This window comes from Rhinolophus sinicus, linkage group LG06, assembly GCF_036562045.2.
Source record: "Rhinolophus sinicus isolate RSC01 linkage group LG06, ASM3656204v1, whole genome shotgun sequence".
Taxonomy (NCBI): Eukaryota; Metazoa; Chordata; class Mammalia; order Chiroptera; family Rhinolophidae; genus Rhinolophus; species Rhinolophus sinicus.
Window position 1 is genome coordinate 153,247,806 of NC_133756.1, and position 18,998 is coordinate 153,266,803.

Genomic DNA, 18,998 nt, shown 5'->3' on the forward strand with positions numbered 1-18,998 from the left:
AAAGGCCTCTGAAAACGCGTGGGCTGAGCAAGCACCGTGCCCCTGGGCCTGGATCGGGGAGGTGTCCGTGAGGCCCAACCCTCATGCTGGTCCCTTGATGTTTTTCCAGCTACCGTTGGACGTCTTCAACAACTACTTCAGCCTGGGCTTTGATGCCCACGTCACCCTGGAGTTTCATGAGTCTCGAGGTTGGCAAGCTCTTGCTGAGGCTTTGGGAGGCTGGGGAGGGAGGGACGCAGGAGGGTCAGACCTTACCACGACCAGTAAAAGGCGTTCGCTCCCAGCCCTCCCTCCCCACCCCAGCCTGGGAAGCCCCAGCAGCCCCCGAGTAACTATCTCCCGTTTCTTGTTGCCACTCAGAAGCCAACCCAGAGAAATTCAATAGCCGCTTTCGGAATAAGATGTTCTATGCCGGGGTGAGTTTGGAGTCTGCCAGCCCAGCAACACCCCCTTCCCATGCCCACCTATTCCACTAGCCACGTCCCTAGCCCACCTGTGTGTGCCAGGCCCCAGGAGCCCCGTCAGGCAGTGGTGAGGGAAGGTCCCTGTCACCAGATGCTGACGCCTCTGTCTCCCACAGACAGCCTTCTCCGACTTTCTGATGGGCAGTTCCAAGGACTTGGCCAAGCACATCCGCGTGGTGGTGAGTGGGCCGAGCCGGCAGGCAGAGAGGCAGGCCCTGCCGGGAGGGAAGCTGCCTTGGCACCACGCGTGTACCCCAACCCCCTCCCCTGTCCCTGCCTCCAGTGTGACGGAACTGACCTGACCCCCAAGATTCAGGACCTGAAACCCCAGTGCATTGTTTTCCTGAACATCCCCAGGTGAGGATGGGAGGGCTGTGCGTGGGTCCAGCTGTCCCCATCCTGTGAGACTGTCCTCTGAAGCCCGCCGCTGCCGTCCCTTCAGGTACTGCGCAGGCACCATGCCCTGGGGCCACCCTGGGGAGCACCATGACTTCGAGCCCCAGCGGCATGATGACGGCTACCTCGAAGTCATCGGCTTCACCATGACATCCCTGGTGAGTGGGCCAGCGTGGGGCCTGCCTGAGGCCCCGGCTCCACTTCGTGCCTGGCCTGGGCCTATAGTGCTCACAAGCGCGGTTCCAAGGTGGAAGTGGGGGGTCACCAAATGTCCCTTCTCTGACTGGGGGCTCCCGGTCTCCTCCTCTCTCTGACTTCAGAGTGTCTTTCAGTCTCTACGTCTGGGAGGCTACTTTCATCAAGCCCGTCTGACTGGGGAGTCACCCTCATTGCGTGTGTCTCGGTCTTGCCCACACCTTCCCTTCTGTTGGGGCCTCCTCCTCCCTCCGCATTCCATCGGGGTCACTCTGTTCTCTGGCCACAGTGTCCCTGGCAGGAGCAGGGCTTGAGGTCCCAGCATCCCGCCCTGGCCCCTGACCTGAGCCTTCTGTGCTCACAGGCAGCGCTGCAGGTGGGCGGGCACGGCGAGCGGCTGACGCAGTGCCGTGAGGTGGTGCTCACCACGTCCAAGGCCATCCCGGTGCAGGTGGATGGCGAACCCTGCAAACTGGCCGCTTCGCGCATTCACATCGCCCTGCGCAACCAGGCCACCATGGTGCAGAAGGTCAAGCGGCGCAGTGCCACCCCCCTGCATAGCGAGTACGTGCCCCTGCAGCCTCCACGTGCCCTGGGCCCGAGGCCAGACTCTGCCCCTCGTTGAGCCTTGGTTTCCCCAGCTGAAAAGGGGGCTACCAGTCCCTGTGCCCCAGGGCAGCTGGGAGGGGACACTTGGTTTGGTGCTCGAGCTGGGCCCTTGCCGAGTCCCCTCTTGCTGCCCCTGCCCTCAGCCAGCAGCCAGTACCTGAGCAGCTGCGGATCCAGGTGAGCAGGGTCAGCATGCATGACTACGAGGCCCTGCATTACGACAAGGAGCAGCTCAAGGAGGCCTGTGAGTGACAGCAGGGCTGGGGGAGCACTGAGGGGCCGCTGAGTCCTCTGAGGGCAGGGCGCTGGGGTGCAGCCAGCTGCTGACGACCTGCTCTGTCCTCTAGCCGTGCCACTGGGCACTGTGGTGGTCCCAGGAGACAGTGACCTGGAGCTGTGCCGCGCCCACATTGAGAGGCTCCAGCAGGTGAGGGGAGGGGACGGGCCTGCCCGGTGCTGCTCTCTCCTGCTCCAGGTTCTGTTTCCACCCAGCCCCGGCCTTTGCTTCTCTCAACAGGAGCCTGAAGGTGCTGGAGCCAAGTCCCTGACATGCCAGAAACTGTCCCCCAAGTGGTGCTTTCTGGACGGTGAGTGGCTCTGAAAGGCCCGACCCTGGCAGTCCCGGGCCGTGTCCTGCCCCCTTCCCTGGGCGGTCTGGGGTTGGGGCAGCAGAAGACCTGGGCCCGGACGAGGGCCTCCTGCATTCTCAGCCGACTCACTTCTCCCCCATAGCCACCACTGCCAGCCGTTTCTACAGGATCGACCGGGCCCAGGTGAGCACTTGCTGTCCTGCTCCATCTGCAGCTGGTTCCAGGGCACTTGGCATCAGCTCTCGTTAGCCTGACCCTCCACAGTGGGCCCACCCTGTCCTCATGTTCCATAGAGCTCTCACATTGTCCACTCTGTGGATAGGGCAGGGCCCTGCCCTCCGGGCTGGAGTGCCCAGGGATGGTACCAACAGGGAAAGGGAGGCAGTGTACCCAGAAAAGGCTTAGGCTTGCTGGGGTGGGGGAGGGGGCTTGAAGTGCCGGTGACATCCAGAGAGACACAGGAGAAAAGACACTTTGGACCAGGGGCCAGGTCGCCTGGGGAAAGGCTTAGCAGTGGGAAGGGGCTGGCAAGCCGGTGGGCCCAGTACACAGAGGTCAGGCGGGGCTTTGAGTGCTGGGAAAGGAGGGGTGACCAGGGGGTGAGGGGAGCGGGGACTGGCAGGGCCCCTCGCCTGGCTGCCCCGTCAGTTTACGTCCATAGCGAGGCTTCTCCAGGTCATCTGGCTGTACGGCCCCTCCACCCCACCATCGGCCCCCCGGAAGGCTGTGAACCTCAGCCCTGACCCTGGCCTGGCCTCCCCACCCACAGGAACACCTCAACTATGTGACAGAGATCGCACAGGACGAGATTTATATCCTGGACCCAGAGCTGCTGGGGGCATCGGCCCGGCCTGACCTCCCAACCCCCACTTCCCCTCTCCCCACCTCCCCCTGCTCACCCACACCTCGGTGAGTCCCAAAGCTGCTCCAGTCCCCTGGCTCTGAGTCCCACCTATAAGCTGGTAGCTCCTGAAGTCCTGCCTTCAGTCCCAGCCAGTGCCCTGCGTGCCAGCCACACGTCCAGCTCGCTGCCTGCGGCCCCTACTGACTCCCCTGGCTGGCTCGTTGGCAGCAAACTCTCCCTGGCCTCTGCCCTCCCACCCCAGGTCTGACCCCTCAGCAAGTCCTGTCAGCTCTCCCAGCATCTGATCACACCACCCATCTAAGCCACTGTGACCCGGTCGCCACCTCTCTCTCCAGCCTAGAACCTCCTCTCCCAGCTGCCTGCGGCCACGTACCCTCCCTGTGTACCTAGTCATTTCAGGTCACTTCCTCATGTGCAGCCTCAGCCTGCCCTCTCCCCTCCATCACCACCACAGTCCAGCCCCACTCAGCTCTCAGTTCTTTGAGGCCTCAGGTTTGCCCACCTCCGGACTTGTCCTTGCTGCCCCAGACACCTCCCCGTCCTTCACAGAGCTGGCCCTCCATGCACACGTGGGGGTTTCCTCCGCGGAGAAGTCTTCCCAGGAACCCCATCTGAAGTTGCTGTTCAATTACACTACCCCCTCTTGTATTCTTCATAGCACTTCCTGCTCTGAAAATACTTTATTTATTTGTGTATATCTGTCTGCCTGGCTAGAATGTAAGCTCCTTGAGAGCCAGTTCTCCATCCGCCATGTTCACTGCTGTATCGCCAGTGCCTGAAACAGCAGCACTTGACACGTAGCAGGCACTCAATAAACTGTTCAAACGATGAAGGGTGCCCCTGTTTGGGGCAGGGGAGGGCGACAAGCTGGGCCGCTGCTGTAGCCATGTGACATCTCATCCTGCTCTGTTTGTAGGTCACTACCAGGGGATGCTGTACCCCCTAAAGGTGAGGCCGCTCCCTGCAGGGCCCCTCCTTTCTCCCTGGTCTTAGGAGTGAGGTGGGTGGGGCAGGTGGGCCCATACACAGCCTCACACAGACGTAACTGTTGAGGGCCACGTGATCACATTCCCCACCAGTCCAGTGCTCAGCACATATGCCCCACAAGCCCCTTCTCTGCATATCACATGTGTGTTCACGCACCGAGGAGCCCAGGCCTCCAGCCCCAGAGTGTAACAGGCAGGTGTTCTGCAGGTGACGAGCTGGTTGAGGCTGCCAAGAGGAACGACTTCTGTAAGGTACTGGTGCCGGGCTCCAGCTTCTTCCCCTTGGCAGCCCCCTTGGGCACTGGGGAGTGGGGTCTCTGGGTGAGCCAGGAGCTGACCGTCAGGCGTTACCCGTCATCGTCTTGCCCTCAGCACGGTCTCCATGGTGATTGCCCCATTCTGCCTCGGCCCTGTCCCTGCCCTGCTCACAATCAGTGTCCTGCTCCATCCATAGGAGCTTCCTAGCTCAGTCTCCCCGTCCCTGCGATCAGAAAGGAGCAAGTCTCAGAGGAACTGCAGGCCCCAGGGCCTGGTTGTCAGTGCTTCTGGGGAGTCCATGGGCAGCTGGGGTGAGAGAAGCCAATTGTCTCCCCTGACCCTCCAGAAAGCCCCCCAGTGGCTCCTAGGGAGTGATGTGTGTGAGACCTGTGGCCTGTGTGTGAGTTTGGGGGCATTTCTGTGATGGGAATGAGGGCAGCCCAGAGGAACCCCAGCCCTGCTCTGCCTCCTACCCTCAGCTCCAGGAGCTGCACCGAGCCGGGGGTGACCTCATGCACCGGGACGATCGGAGTCGCACGCTCCTGCACCACGCGGTCAGCACTGGCAGCAAGGAAGTGGTCCGCTACCTGCTGGACCATGGTAAGCTGTGCTGCTGGGGCCCCTGGGCCCAGCCAAGAGGGGAGGGGGAGAGGCTGCCAGGCCTCTCTGACCTCCCTCTCCCCTCTCCGCCAGCCCCCCCAGAGATCCTTGATGCTGTAGAGGAAAAGTGAGTGGGCAGTGCGGGACCCCGGTCACCCTGGAAACCACCCTGTCTCCATCCAGCCCCTCCCATTTGGTCCGGTGGGAGCCCATGAACCCTTCCAGGCCACATCTCACCCTCTGGACCGGGGTACCCCCCTTGTCCCAGAGCCCTGAACTTCCTGCCCTTTCTGATGGCCCTTGGGAGACAGATGGGAGGGCCCAGAGGACTGGATGGGGTTCACAGCCAGCTCCTGTGCCCCCAGTGGGGAGACCTGTCTGCACCAGGCGGCAGCCCTGGGCCAGCGCACCATCTGCCACTACATTGTGGAGGCTGGGGCCTCGCTCATGAAGACAGACCAGCAGGTGAGCAGAGGGGGGCCGGAGGCACCCATTCTAGCAAACTTGCTGCCCTAGTGAGAAGGGCGACTGGGAAGGTCCACCTCTGGGGATTTGAAGCTGTTCCTCAACCTTGAGAAACCTGAGCCAGCAGGGGTGGGGCTGGCCTGGCCCAGGAGGCCGTCCCTTCCCCCCCGGAAGCCGAGGGGAGCCCCTGCCCTCTCCTAAGCCTGATGGCAGCCCCTCCCGCCTGCAGGGTGACACCCCCCGGCAGCGGGCAGAGAAGGCTCAGGACACCGAGCTGGCCGCCTACCTGGAGAACCGGCAGCATTACCAGATGATCCAGAGGGAGGACCAGGAGACAGCCGTGTAGCTGAGGCCGTCGCTGCGGAACAGGGGCCAGAACCCCTCCTCGCCCACCTCACTGCCACATTCCAGTGGGACAGCCACGGGGGGACCCATGCCCCAGGGAAGGAGCCCCGTGCTGCCCCCTGAGGAGCTACCCAGACCTAGGGCTGGACTCTGAGGAGCTGGGCACTCATCTGCCCCCCGAGCCTCGGCCTGACCTGGAGGCTCACAGGACCAGGAAACTGGACTGGACTGGGCGAGACTTTGGCGGGCTGAAGCTACACCCCTGCAGTGGGCTGGCGGGCTGAGGCTACGCCCTGCAGAGAGGGCCTCACCCACTGCAGTGGGTGCCCTCCCGGAAGTTTAGGGGCCAGAGGAGGGCAGAGGGGCCTGAAGCCCTATCAGGGAGCCTTCCCTAAGCCACTTGGTCCTTTAGGGCCCCTGCTCTGAGGCCCCTGAGAGCTCAGCCCCCTCCCCTGACCTGACCCCACCTTCCCCAGTGCTTCCTCCCAGAAATCCGGAGCCTGCTGCATTTGCCTGCCCGCTGCCCTGCTTGGCGCCTACCCCACGGACCCTCCCCAGTCATTTCATTGCAGACTGTGGCCTGGGGTTGGGGTGGGGCTTCACGGTGACATGTTTACAGCTGGGTGTGACTCAGTAAAGTGGATTTTTTTCCTTTCTGCTTTCCTTTTTTTGTGGGAGAGGTCTTCTAGAAGCAGCCGGGTCTGCTGGGTTATGTGGGGGAGGGGAACTGGACACCGTGAACGCAGACCCTTTTATGGGGGTTCTGTTTCTTCGTTAGGGGGTCGGGTCCCAGGGCCTGCCCGGGACCTGACCTCTGCCAGGTTGCCTAGCTCTTCGGGGCGGAGGGAGGAGCTAAGTTCCTCCAGCTTCCCGCTTCCCGCAGGGATGATAACAATGGAAGTGAAAGAGGTGGGGCGGGGGCGAGCCCTGGATTCTTTGGCCCATTTGCCCTGTGGCCTAGGGTAAGCCCCCTCCCCCAGGCTTCAGCTGCGCTCGCTCTTTAGGGAATCGGGTGAGGTGATCCCGGAGCTCCCGGGGTCAGAAGGGGTGGGTAACCGCAGCCACCGCCGAGGCGGGTCTGGAACTTCTTAGACTGCCCTTGTCAGTTCCAGTCTTACCAAATTTGGGCCTACGGGTCCCTCCTCCAATTCTCCCACCTCTGCCACGCAAACCTGTGCTCCCGAAAAGGCGCAGCGCCCTCCGACCCATTCGCTTTCTCTGGGGTTCCCGTCCCAGGCTCCCTAAGACTGAGCAGAGCACCTCCCTGAGCACTTGGTGAATCGGCCGGAGCAGGGGCTGGTACGCGGTTACAGCAGCTAGGTGGGCGCTGGGGGCCGGACAGGCTCTGGGAGGCGGAGTGGGGCCTCGACGGGGTAACAGGGAAGCCGGGGCTCGGGGGACTGAGCCGCACGCACACAGGCTGGAACGCGGGCCCCGCGCCGGGCCCAGTGACACACCGGGACTCCGTACTCCTTCCTAGTATCCATCGAAGGATCCGCCGCCGGCCAGAGAGGTTGGCGTCCTTCGGGGAACACGGACAGTCCCTGGGAGGGGGTGGAAAGCTGGGCCTGGGGCCAGGAGACCCTGCGCTCACAAGATGGGGGTGCCAGGATAGCCCGGCGCCTGAGGGCGGAAGACACCAGCGGGGCGAAGCGAGGATTCGGGAACTGGCGGTGGCAAGCCAGGGTAGAGGCGCCGGGGGCGCGGGGCGGGAGCGGAGGCGGGGACGCCGGGGTCTGGGGGCGGCGCGGGTTTCAGGGGAGGGGGCGGGGCGGGTCCCTCCTCGGTGAGGGGGCGGGGGCCCATGTGACCGGCTCAGACCGGTTCTGGAGACAAAAGGGGCCGCGGCGGCCGGAGCGGGACGGCCCGGCACGGGGAGGGAGCGAAGCAGCGCAGGCAGCGAGCGAGTGAGTGCGCGGGGCCCGGTGGGGCTACTGCCCACCTGGGGGCTGGAGGAGGGTGGGGGTCTGAGCTGCGTGCTGGGCTCTAGGCACTCCCCCCGGAGATGCCTCCCGGCTGCACGCCCCGGCTAGCGGCGCGGGACCGGTCCCTCAATTCCTCCCGCCGCCGCATAAGCAGCCCGACCCTCTGGGCCTGGAAAATGGGAAAGTGGGTGGGAGGTCCACGCACACGGCCCCCCAGTGGGGAAAGGGACAGGCGGGGACTCTGACCCGTGCTCTCCCCCCAGGATGCAGCACCGAGGCGTCCTCCTCCTCGCCCTCCTCACCCTGCTGGCGCTCACCTCTGCGGTGGCCAAAAAGAAAGGTGATATGGGGTTTGGGGGATTGAAGGAGGGCTGGAGACCGGCAAGTGAGGCCGGCAACCTCAGGACTAGTGGGCCGCCTGGGTTCCGAAGTCCGCACCCCAGGTAGGGATCCCCGAGGGAGTCTCTCCGTGCCCCGGGTCCTGAGCTCTGTTCCCCGTGCGTTTTAGACAAAGTGAAGAAGGGCAGCCCGGGGAGCGAGTGCTCGGAGTGGACCTGGGGGCCCTGCACCCCTAGCAGCAAGGACTGTGGCGCCGGTTTCCGCGAAGGTACCTGCGGGGCCCAGACTCAGCGCATCCGGTGCAGGGTGCCGTGCAACTGGAAGAAGGAGTTTGGAGGTGAGGTGGGGCGCAGGCGGAGGGCACGAAAGGGGGAGGACGCAGCCACAATGAAACCTGAGTAGGCCTGTGGAGGGAGCCCACAGGCCGCCCCGCTCTGACCCTGGGCACTCACTCTCCCGCCAGCCGACTGCAAGTACAAGTTTGAGAACTGGGGATCCTGTGATGGGGGCTCAGGCACCAAAGCCCGCCAAGGCACCCTGAAGAAGGCGCGGTACAATGCCCAGTGCCAGGAGACCATCCGTGTGACCAAGCCCTGCACCCCCAAGACCAAAGCCAAGGCCAAAGGTCAACCAAGGGGTGACAGGGGTGGGGGGTTGTGGCAGGGGTCTGCCCCCGCTTCTCCAACGGAATAGTTAAGCCTGAGGGTTTGGGCCCTGGTGAGTGACTTGACATCTCTGCACTCCGTTTCCCTTTCTGTAGAGATACCTTAGGTGGGTGCCTGCAGAGGTTGGCCCACACCCGTGCTCAGGAGACAGTAAATCCTTCTGGCCCCAGTAAGAACAGTCACACTGTTCTGTTGGGGCATCTGGCTTAGGACCCAGGAAATAGTCCTGGAAGGGTGTGGCTTTGTCACCTCTCCCACCATAGGGTGCATTTGGTCAACTCTGCCCGCTCTAGTATGGGAAGGACTTCACTGTCCATGCTTCCTCCCTCCCTTAGCTCATTCCTGGTTCCCAGCAGCCCAGGGAGGCCAACGGGGCAGAGGTGAAATGCCCACTCTCAGATGAAGAGGCCCAGGCTCTTGTCCAGGGCTCCTGGGACCAGGAATTTGAAGCTGATCTGATCCCCAGAGAAAGTTTAAGTTTAGGGTGTGGGGAAGGCCCAGCAGCATAATGGCTGCCCTATCCCACGGGCTTTCAGGTCCGTTGATTAGGAACCACTAGGGGGCAGAATTTTCTTCTCCTTGATGTGTAGGGGGATCCTGGGTCACCTGAACTCTCCTAACACGGTATTTATTTCTTGTTTTACAGCCAAGAAAGGGAAGGGAAAGGACTAGCAGCCAGGTCTGAATGCCAGAGAGCTCCTGACCCATGCCCTGCTTCCCACAGGCCCAAGATGTAACCCACCAGTGCCTTGTTACTCATCAGCTTTATCAATCCTGCCCTGCCTCTTCCCTTTCCCTCCCCGCCCCCACTCCCGAGTGCCCACAGTGGGTAGGGACAAGGGATTCTGGGCAGCTTGAGCCTCCCCTCAAGGGATTTGATTCCCGTTCCCCTTTTGTTCTTCCCCACAATGATGCCATTACTAAGAAACAAACTCATTTTTTTCCCCAATAAAAGCTTTTTTTTTTTTTTTTTAATATATAAAAGCCCCTTCCTGGGGAGTTTGCTGTGGTAATTTGTTGGGGATGGGAGAGTGTGGAGGGAAGAGAAGGCTGGAGAGAACAGTAGCTTTCTTGGGGGCCTGGTGCTCCCCAGAGCTCATGGAAAGAGCACACAGAAAAAGCAAAATGGTTCTGAAAATTTATCCCAGGGCCCTCGGCTCCCATGAAAGGGTGCTCCCGTCAAGTCCCCTGAGCCTTTCAGTCCTTGTTTCTCCTGGGGCACACCAGGGCTGGGGGAGGGAACCAACCCGGAAGACTCACGGAGAGCTGACACTCCCATCTCAGCCTCACCCAGGCAAAGGTCTTTTGGTTCTACCAATCAGGAAGGTTCTATCCATTAGGAGAGTAGAGATGGGGGTTGCTTGCAAGCCTTACAACCCACGCCTCCATTGGCACTGGAGCTTGTGTGGGTAAAGTCCATCCCTGTTCTCTCTCTGGTGACCCAGGCCTCCCTCGAACTCTGCAGAGGCCAGCGGGGAACACTGCCCCCACCACAGCCCCACCTTCATGTTGGTGACCTGGGATAAGCCCTCCTTGGGGAGGTGGGAGGAGTCAGAATCTGGTGGACCACTCCCTGCTCAAGTTGGGGCCACAGGATGCTGAGTGAGTCCCTGGACTTGACCAGGGCTGTGCTGTGTGTGGGGGGGAGGGGGCTGGGGGGTGCCTCAGAGCCCACTTTGCCTGACCTCCAGCCAGCCCACCCATCCATCCCACCAGAACCTGGCTGAGCAGCTGCAGCAAGGGGAGATTTCTACCCCTAGAGTGGGATTTGGGAGGAGGGGGCTGCCTACATGCGGGGTGCAGGGGGGCAGAAAGCACCGATCACAACAGAATGGGGGACCCTACTCTTCCATTCCCTTACCGAGCCTCCTTTCCCAAGCATTGGCCTCTGCTCCTCCCAAGAGGGTCCTGGGCTTCTGCTCCCCTCCAGACGTCCATTCTTTCAGCCATGCTGGTTGGTCAGTGGGGCAGGTGCCCACACAGGCCAGTGACCCCAGCTCCCTGAGGCAGGGCAACAGAGATGGGCCTGGCATTTCCGGTTCTGACACTTCCTAGGGCTGCCCCTCCTCAGCCCGAGCAGAGAGCTGGTCTCTAAATCCAGAGCCTCCTCCTGAGTCTTGCAGGGTCTTGGGAACCTTGGTTCTCCTCAGCAGACATGAACATGGAGAGGTGCCTCGGAATCTCGCCCCACAGAAGCTGAGCCACGTGGCCCCCCAGCACACACATGCGACCAGCAGCACCTCCTGTGCCACCCCTGCCTGCCTACCTGGCAGTGCCAATGTTCCGATACTGGCATAGCAGCAGGTGCCTAAATGTCTTTTTAAAAGTGGCATTGCAGAGGGCATAGCAGGCAGGGTTGATGGTGCTGTTGACGTAGCAGAGCCAGTAGCCAATGGACCACACTGTGTCAGGGATGCAGCTCTGGCAGAAGGTGTTCACCAGGACCATGACGTTGTAGGGCGTCCAGGTGACGATGAAGGCCAACAGAATGGCAAAGATGGTCCGTGTCACCTTGCGTTCCCGGGCTGCCATCTGCCGCTTCTTTCGCACCTGGTTGCGGGCAATGCTGGCAAATTTGCGGGCCACGTTGGCTGCTGGACGCATGCCAGCTGGTGTGGCAGGCACAATCTCGATGGCTGTCACACACTCGTTGCCTGTCTGCTTCGTCACAATCTGGATCTTGGACCATTTGGAGGCTGGGTTGAGGGCCCGAGGCTGTAGGGGACGGGCGGGTGTGGCAGGTGTGGTGGCCTCTGTGGTTGACAGCTCTGTGGGTGGTCGTTCCTTGGTGTTCTGGGTGGCACTCCCCGAGCTGGACTCATTGGAAGTGTCCTTGTCAACCATCAGGCGTGGCGGGGGCGGCAGGACCGGTGGAGGCGCCTCCTCTAGCTTCCCGTTGCGCAGCTCCTCTCGAGCAGCTTCCCCTGGTGGGGGCTTCTTGGCACTCTGCTTCATCAGGGGGCTCCTGAGGAAGGCCAGGGTCTTGGCCTTTTTGTCCTTAGCTCCTTCGGGCCGGTGCTTGTGGACTCGGCTGCGGCTGGCCAGGGATATGTGGATGTACAGCACCGTCATGATGACCACGGGCAAGTAGAAGGCCGCGATGGCTGTGCCGAAGGTCACTGCTGGGTTGGACAGGAACTGGATGAAGCACTGATTGTCCGGCACCGTCCGCTTGCCCACCACAAACTGCCAGAACAAGATGGCAGGCGCCCAGAGCACAAAAGACAGGACCCAGGCGGCAGCAATCATGAGGCCCGCCATCTTGGTGGTGCGCCGGGCTGGGTAGGTGAGGGGCTTGGTGACGCAGAAGTACCGGTCAAAGCTGATAATGAGAAGGTTCATGACAGAGGCATTGCTCACCACATAGTCCAGGGCCAGCCACAGGTCACAGACCACGGCGCCCAGGGGCCAGTAGCCCTTGATGATGTACACGGTGTAGAGGTTCATGGAGAAAGCGCCTATGATGAGATCCGCACATGCCAGGCTGAAGAGGAAGTAGTTATTGACGGTCTGCAGCTGCCTGTTGACCTTGATGGAGAGCATCACCAGGATGTTGCCCACGACAGTCACCAGGCTCAGCGAGCCTGTCACCGTGGCGATGAAAACCATCTCCACTGTCTCATAGCGGTTATGGGTTGATGTGAGCAGGCGCACAGACTGGTTGCCCGAGCTGCCATTGACTGGTGTGAAGTTCGCCATTTTGGAGAGCAGTGATGGGTGAGCAGTGTCTGGAGGAGGAAGGAGAGAGAAAAGGGGTGAACTGTGGGGTAATGCAGAGTAAGCTAGAGTCAAGGTGACAGAGGAACATCATCCTACAGAACCTTAGAGAACTGTGTCATCACCTCCTCAATGCTGAGTGCCCACTGAATGCGAGCACCAGGTACTGCGGTCCCAGCAGTGGATGAGATACACGGCCCCCACTGTCACGGAGTTTACAATCCACTAAGGGGAGACATACAAACATGTGAGCAACAAAAAACAAGGCACGACAATGGTGCAGTAAATGAATCAGAAGACAGACAGGGATGTCCCCTGCTGGGTGACCAGTGAAGACCTCTCCAAGGAGGTGACCTGGATGATGACAAGGAGGCAGCCAAATGAAGAGCTGTGGAAAGTGGCTTAGTCAAGGGCAATGGCAAGAGCAAAGTCCCTGAGGCACGTTTGAGACAAGGCCAGTGGGCCAGTGAGTGTGGGGCCCCAGGAAGCAAGCAGGGAGGGAATGAGTGGTCTCAGATGTCAGCATGTGATCCTGGTGAGAAGTGTTCATTTATTCACCCCTTTGCTCATTTCTTAAGCAAACATTACCTGGGGACCTGCTGCTCTCCAATCCCTACAGAAAGTACTGGGGAGCGCCAGCCAGGTGGCTCAGGCGGTTGGAGCTCCCAGCTCCTAACTCCGAAGGCTGCCAATTTGATTCCCACATGGGCCAGTGGGCTCTCAACTACAACGTTGCTGGTTCAACTCCTCCGAATCCCGCAAGGGATGGTGGGCTGCGCCCTCCACAACTAAGATTGAACACGACATCTTGAGCTGAGCTGCCACTGAGCTCCCGGATGGCTCAGTTGGTTGGAGCATGTCCTCTCAACCACAAGGTTGCCGGTTTCGACTCCCACAAGGGATGGTGGGCTGTGCCCCCTGCAACTAGAAAATGGCAACTGGACCTGGAGCTGAGCTGCGCCCTCCAGAACTAAGATTGAAAAGACAACAGCTTGACTTGGAAAAGTCTGGGAAGTACACACTGTTCCCCAATAAAATCCTGTTCCCCTTCCCCAATAAAATCTTTAAAAAAAAAAAAAAACAGGGAGCGGGGGCAAAAAAAAAAAAAGGTACTGGGGACAGAGGCAAGAGTATGTACCAGGAGTGCCATGTATACACATGACTTGTATTCATCTTTTGTTACCAGTACATATTGAGTATTACAATTTTAATACAGTTTTTTCCTTTCTTAAGATGTGTATCCATTTTTTGGCGCCCTCTGTATTAGCAGCTAACATTTATTGTCCTCTCAGTGCCAGGCACATTCTTTTTTTTTTTTTTTTTACCATGTATTAACTCATTTCATCCTCACAACAAACCTACGAGATAAACACCATTACTTTTCACTACTTACAGATGAGGAAACTGAGACACAGAGGTGTTAGCATGACCAAGGTTCCACAGCTGCTCAGCATCACATTGCTGTCCCAGAGCTGAGTTCCGGCAGAGAGCGGCCCAATCACAAGAGCCAGTGATCCCACCTGGGGGAAGGCCTCCCAGAGGACCAGAGAAGGTGGCATGGAGCTGGGAGCCTTGAGGATGAGGGCGGAGTGCCATGCAGAGAGGCTTAGGGAGTTACATACCACTGTGGCCTCCCCTTTCAGAGCCCTCATCCCCACCCCGGGGCACAGGGGTGCAGTGCAGGGTAGCTGGGGTCCGTCAGCAGCCAGAGGCTGAGCCCCTCAACAATCAGAAGCTTAAAGGGCCCATCAGCTGAGGAAATATGGCTTCCCAGGGGCCAGGGCAGCCCCAAGGCCTCCAGGAGAACCCAAAGGGTGAGAGAGTGTCCCAGAAGGAAGAGAGGGACTGCTGCAGGGGAGCCTGTGGGCTGGCCCACCAGTGTACCAGCTGGGGTCCCCAAGCACAGGGCCCTCCCCAGAGCCTGCACTCCCTCCCACCCAGGCTGCTCTTCACCTCTCCTCCCTCTCTTCCTCTTCCATACATGTGAGGGAGGCCCACGCCCAGTGTGCGGTGCCAGGGCAGCCGCTGAGCCCAGCTCCTTCACACCCGCCAACACGCGCACCATTACACACACACACACACACACACACACACACACACACACACACACACGGCCCCATCACAGCCCTGCAGGGCACTGTCATATACGCAGTTCTGTGTGTCTGTATTGAGAGAAACAGAGGGAAAGGCAGAAGGCCTGGAGGGAGGGAGGCAGGAGGGGAGGAGCACTTATCCTGCAGCCCTGGCTCCAAGGCCAACGGGGGGTCTAGCTGTGACCTTAGACAATACACCTCACCTCTCTGCACCTCTCTCATTTGTGAAATACAGAGGACTCGTCCTGGGACCTCTCACTGAGCAGCTCTGAGGGGGTTGGGGGGAGATCAGCCACTAAACTCCATCTCCAGCAAGAAAATGTACTGGAGGCTGGAGCCATTTGCCAAGCCTGGCCTCAGCCCTTCTCATCCACCATCGAAGACACAGACCCAGCCTCCTGGCCTGGCAGTTCAAATTCACTTGCCCAGATCCTTGGTTCACCGGAGGAGAGGCTAAGAAGGGGTGGTGCCACCTTCCAAGGTCACCAACGAGTCAAGGGCAAAGATACCACCCCCTTCCCCAGATGTCTGACAGCCCCTTTCAGCTCTGAGAGCCTCTGAAATAACACCTCAGGCATCACCCTCTGAGCTGGGAGGGCATAAGCAGAGAGGCTGCCCTCCGCTGGCACCTACAGGCAGGCGTAGGGTGGGCAGGAGGGATCTGTCAGGCAGCAGGAAGGAAAGCATCGCGTTAGCCTCCCGAGGCCAGGACACGGCCCAGCCAGATCAGAACAGGGCTGGAGGTGCCAAATAGGGAAAAACATAATGGCTCTTGTTTATTGAGTGTTAACAATGAGTCAGGAGTCCGTCTGAGCTTTTTCTATAGATTACCTGATTTAATCCTTACAGCAGCATGAAAGGGTAGGTACTATTAGTATCCTCATCTTACACATGTAAGTATCTTCTCATAGATGATGATAATGTTAATTAACTTGCCCAAAGTCACCCAGTGTGTAAGTAGGGGTGGGGGCAGGATTAGGATCCAGGAGCTACCTTCTCAACTCCAGGGTCCTACTGCTCCAGAGTTGTTTTCCTGCCCCTGTTCTTTCCCCCTTTCAAACCACACATCTAGAGTTGGGTCATGGGAGGCCTGGGTAGGGTCTCCTCCCATTCCCTGCCGGGTCCTCCACTTAGCTTTCCCAGAACAGAAGAGATCTCTGTCTTCTGTGGGGACATCCTGTACCCATAGGTAACGAGTGGTTTAGTCCTGCTATGGGACGGCTTGGGGAAGCTGCCAGCTGCAGACAGGGCGAGGGGCTGTGTCTCTCCGCCCCCCACCCCTGTTGTCCTTCTGGACCCCTCGGGGTCTTCAGCAGACTTTCTGACCTCAACCCCCTCCCGCGCGTTTCTCTGGGATCCAGGCGGTCCTGGGATCTGGGGAGGCGTGCAGCCCCGCCCAGCCCAGAGCTGTGCGCACCGCTAGATGGCAATGTCGGTCCCTGGGTGCCCGCTCCGGACCTAGAGCGGGGGGCCTCTGTTGGCCACCGCCCCCAACTCCAAGACCGCGAACAGAGGCGGCCTCAGGCAGGGCCTCCCAGGGAAGGGAGGTGGGGCCCCTCGCCAGGTCCCGCCCGGGAGCTGCCCGAAGCTCCACTTGGGGTTCAATAGTGGGAAAGTTAAGGGCACCCGGATTCCACCCGGCACACGGCGAGGAACGTGTGGGCGGGAAGGCGAGTGCGAGTTCTGTTTATGTGTGATTACTGGGGAGCGGAGTAGAAGCTAGTAGCTGCTTTCATGTGCGTGGATGCGCGCTCAGCTACGCCTGGATACCAGTGCGCCCGGTGTGCGCGTGAGCATGCCCGTGCCATTTGGACACGTGCATGTGCATAACCGCCTGGAGACTCAATGCGCTTGTGTCACGAATAAATGCAGGGCCGACAGTAAGTGACCCGCCACATCCAAACGCCTCCGCCTGGAGACTCAATCTAGACCTTGGATGTCTGAGGGCGGAGAAAGTCGGACCAAGAGCCGGCGTCTGGATAACGCCCCCCTGTGGGTGGGGAAGGGTCCCGGGGAAGGATGGCAGGGCCTGACTACTCTGTGGTCTGCGAGGGCCTCTTGAGCTTGGGGCATCGTGTTAGCCGAGTACTCAGTGGTGTCTTGTCCCCAACGCTTCAGTGCATAATCTGACTTCCCCAACCTCGCACTGACTTCTGTGGAGAAGCCGCTGCAAGAGTCTCCCCACGCGGCCTTGCAGGACACCAGGCTCAGTTCAGCGTGCCCGCTACGTGTGATCGTCAAAGGGCTCCGGCGAGAGGGTGCAAGCAGCACCCGCACAACCCCGATGCCCAGCCGAGACTTGGGTTAAGGGAGTGTAAGAGTCTTTTCTTCCCACACTTCTAACCCTGACCCCGCCGGACAAGTGCCGTCTGGCCCCAAGCGGCTAGAGTGGGCACCTGGTTCCTCAAATCCAGGGGTTGGGCGAGCCTCGAAGGCCGGGTTGGGCGTTATTACTGGGCCCATTTGGAGGCTCCTCCACGTCACCGTGGTTGTCGATGAGGCCCTGTCTCTCTAGTGCCCCGTCCTCCCCCAACCCCTTAGCACGCAGTTCCTGCAGCCGCTGGGCGTGGGCACCGTGCTTTGCTGGGTCCTCGAGCTCCCCCTCCACCCCTTTCCGGGACCAAAACGGAGAGCGTGTTCTGGACGCCGTGGGGGGTGGGGTAGGTTCTTAGGCTTTCACTCTACAGCTCCGGGAAGGCTGTGGAACCTGGATGTATCCCTGGGGCGGGAGAGGAAACGCAGGAGTTAAGAAGAAAGGGGCGCTGGGGATTTGGCATCGACATTGCGCCTGACACTTGGGCTCGGGGTTTAGCGCTGGATTTCCGCAGCTCTGAGCCTGGGCAACAGCCCGGGGAAGGGTCGGGGGAGTCCTGGAGTGGGGGAGGGGCGCCAGGAGAGGGCAGGGGTGCTTTCCGTCGGGGTTCAAGGTCGCTGATGGAGGACTCCATGGCTAGGAGTAGGCTGGCAGTGCCGCGGGGCAGGGAGACGGGCGGGAAAAAGGCTCTTTGGGGCTCCAGTGCCCGGCGCCCTGCAGAGCTGCCAGTGGGAGGGCTGGAGTGCGGCGTCCTGCTCCAGACGGCTGCCCCTGGCTCCTTGGGGGTGTGGGTGGGCACGCCCTACCGACCTCCTGAATGTCCATTCCTTCCCAGAGGCGTACCTGGAGGAGCCTCCGACAGACACCGGGCCTTTCTTCCAGCGGGGCCCTCTGCAGCTACCAGCACCGCGTTCGCCCCCGAAGAAGCCTGGGGCCCTGTCCCAGTCGGACCCGTCTCTGAGCAGCCCCAGAGTGTCCGGGAGCCCTGCGTCCTCCCCCAACGAGTCCTCCACCCCCGCGCCGCCGCAGAGTCACTTACCAGACACCTCCGCCCAGTTCCCCTCGCACCTGACAGACGGCGGGATAGGAGGGCGGCCCCGCGGGCCAGCGGGCGGGGCAGGCAGCGGGGCCGCGGGCCGGGGGCGGGGACGGGGTGCAGAGGGGCGGCCCCTGCTCCGCCCGCAGCTCCCGGCGCTGTGGCTCCGACTCGCGCTCACGCTCGCACTTTTCCCCGAGCCGCGTGATGTCACGGGGAAGCAGCCAATCCTGGTGGGGCCGCGCCGCCCGCCTCGGGCCGGCCACCCAACGAGGACGCGCGGGGGGCCACCTGGGGCACCGGGGACCCCAGCTACGCGCTCCCCTGACTGAAGCCGGCGGCAGCTCCTCACTCTGGCACTGTGGGGGCACCGCCCACGGTCGAAAGTGTTGCTCAGCTGGGGGCTCTGTCCTCCCAGAGGCTGGGGGGGTGGGGTGGGGTGGGGTGTCCGCGTTGTCATGGGGACGCGGCGCCCCCTCGCGGGCTGGGGAGAGAGCTGGCAGCCGGGTCAGGCTGCGCTCCCCGCCTCCGCTCTGACCAGGCGCTGGGACCAGGAGGTTGTCTAGCGCCCCGCGGGGACCTCACTCCCTATATGGCCCCGCGCGCAGTTGGACCGCGGAGGCGCGAGTGTTTGACACCAATAGGAGGTTATGGGTGGGTGGGGTCGGCTCTGCAGCCACGGTTTCGTTCAGGCAGAGAGCCGAGGGCCGGCTGTTTCCAAACTCGGGGCTGCGTGTTGGTCGCTGGGTAGCCAGAGAAGAGGGGCGCCGCCGTCGAGGCTTGGGAGGGAGCTGGAGAGAGACCGGCGACGGTCCGCCAGGGAGAGAGGAGCCCGCCCATAGCACACAGCCCCCTCCTGCCCCCAACCCCCGCCGCCCAGCTCCGCTTCCACATTCTATGCAGGGGACGGGGTGCGCACCCTCTCTCTGGTCCCGAGGTGGGATGCGCAGCCGAGGCCTGAAAGGCGAGTTCACGGATGCCTGTGAGGGAAAGTCGTGTCCAAGGTCAGCTGGGGTGGAGCCCAGAACCAGACCCCAGAAGGCGAGCCGCCGGTCTCTCGAGGTCTCTGAGAACCGCATGGGCCGGAACCTCGGACTTGGAGCCTTGCCTGCGCTGAGCGGGAGGGCCTGGGGGTC

At 61.2% G+C, this 18,998-nt stretch overlaps 3 protein-coding genes across 16 annotated transcripts in view; 2 read left to right on the plus strand and 1 right to left on the minus strand.

The window, feature by feature from the left end:
- Window positions 1-6,427, plus strand: part of DGKZ (diacylglycerol kinase zeta) — a 40,950-nt gene extending 34,523 nt beyond the window's left edge. For all 10 annotated transcript variants that reach the window (XM_019743626.2, XM_019743625.2, XM_019743629.2 and 7 more), the window contains 17 exons: window positions 110-188; window positions 361-416; window positions 581-643; window positions 748-821; window positions 907-1,018; window positions 1,420-1,619; window positions 1,808-1,908; window positions 2,012-2,091; window positions 2,182-2,251; window positions 2,397-2,437; window positions 3,024-3,163; window positions 4,036-4,067; window positions 4,314-4,357; window positions 4,843-4,963; window positions 5,057-5,090; window positions 5,329-5,428; window positions 5,658-6,427. In XM_019743626.2, coding sequence (XP_019599185.1) covers window positions 110-188; window positions 361-416; window positions 581-643; window positions 748-821; window positions 907-1,018; window positions 1,420-1,619; window positions 1,808-1,908; window positions 2,012-2,091; window positions 2,182-2,251; window positions 2,397-2,437; window positions 3,024-3,163; window positions 4,036-4,067; window positions 4,314-4,357; window positions 4,843-4,963; window positions 5,057-5,090; window positions 5,329-5,428; window positions 5,658-5,774 — 1,464 coding nt within the window. In that variant the 3' untranslated portion in view covers window positions 5,775-6,427. The remainder of the gene's footprint in view (window positions 1-109; window positions 189-360; window positions 417-580; window positions 644-747; window positions 822-906; window positions 1,019-1,419; window positions 1,620-1,807; window positions 1,909-2,011; window positions 2,092-2,181; window positions 2,252-2,396; window positions 2,438-3,023; window positions 3,164-4,035; window positions 4,068-4,313; window positions 4,358-4,842; window positions 4,964-5,056; window positions 5,091-5,328; window positions 5,429-5,657) is intronic.
- Window positions 6,428-6,663: 236 nt separating this feature from the next.
- On the plus strand, window positions 6,664-9,663 carry MDK (midkine). 4 transcript variants are annotated; one of them, XM_019743632.2, is made up of 5 exons: window positions 6,664-6,735; window positions 7,962-8,038; window positions 8,207-8,374; window positions 8,501-8,662; window positions 9,349-9,663. In XM_019743632.2, exons 1-5 carry the CDS (start codon window positions 6,668-6,670, stop codon window positions 9,372-9,374), a joined length of 501 nt encoding a protein of 166 aa, XP_019599191.2. In that variant the 5' UTR covers window positions 6,664-6,667; the 3' UTR covers window positions 9,375-9,663. The 4 variants fall into 4 exon arrangements, with proteins under 4 accessions (XP_019599191.2, XP_019599193.1, XP_074192401.1 ...); XM_019743634.2 differs by lacking the exon at window positions 6,664-6,735 and adding an exon at window positions 6,919-7,093; XM_074336300.1 differs by lacking the exon at window positions 6,664-6,735 and adding an exon at window positions 7,268-7,286.
- A 165-nt stretch (window positions 9,664-9,828) lies between these two features.
- CHRM4 (cholinergic receptor muscarinic 4) lies at window positions 9,829-18,174 on the minus strand. Of its 2 annotated transcripts, none has more exons than XM_019743631.2 (2): window positions 17,866-18,174; window positions 9,829-12,430 (listed from the first exon to the last, which is right to left on the minus strand). In XM_019743631.2, exon 2 carries the CDS (start codon window positions 12,399-12,401, stop codon window positions 10,965-10,967), a length of 1,437 nt encoding a protein of 478 aa, XP_019599190.2. In that variant the 5' UTR covers window positions 12,402-12,430; window positions 17,866-18,174; the 3' UTR covers window positions 9,829-10,964. The 2 variants fall into 2 exon arrangements, with proteins under 2 accessions (XP_019599190.2, XP_074192400.1); XM_074336299.1 differs by lacking the exon at window positions 17,866-18,174 and adding an exon at window positions 17,670-17,836.
- Between the last annotated feature and the right edge of the window lie 824 nt (window positions 18,175-18,998).

Coding starts and splice junctions, on each gene's coding strand:
- CHRM4 (XM_019743631.2), bottom strand. CDS start 12,401: ATGGCGAACTTCACACCAGTCAATGGCAGCTCGGGCAACCAGTCTGTG.
- MDK (XM_019743632.2), top strand. CDS start 6,668: ATGGAAGTGAAAGAGGTGGGGCGGGGGCGAGCCCTGGATTCTTTGGCC. Junction 8,039..8,206: donor TGCGGTGGCCAAAAAGAAAG/GTGATATGGGGT, acceptor CGTGCGTTTTAG/ACAAAGTGAAGAAGGGCAGC. Junction 8,375..8,500: donor CTGGAAGAAGGAGTTTGGAG/GTGAGGTGGGGC, acceptor CTCTCCCGCCAG/CCGACTGCAAGTACAAGTTT.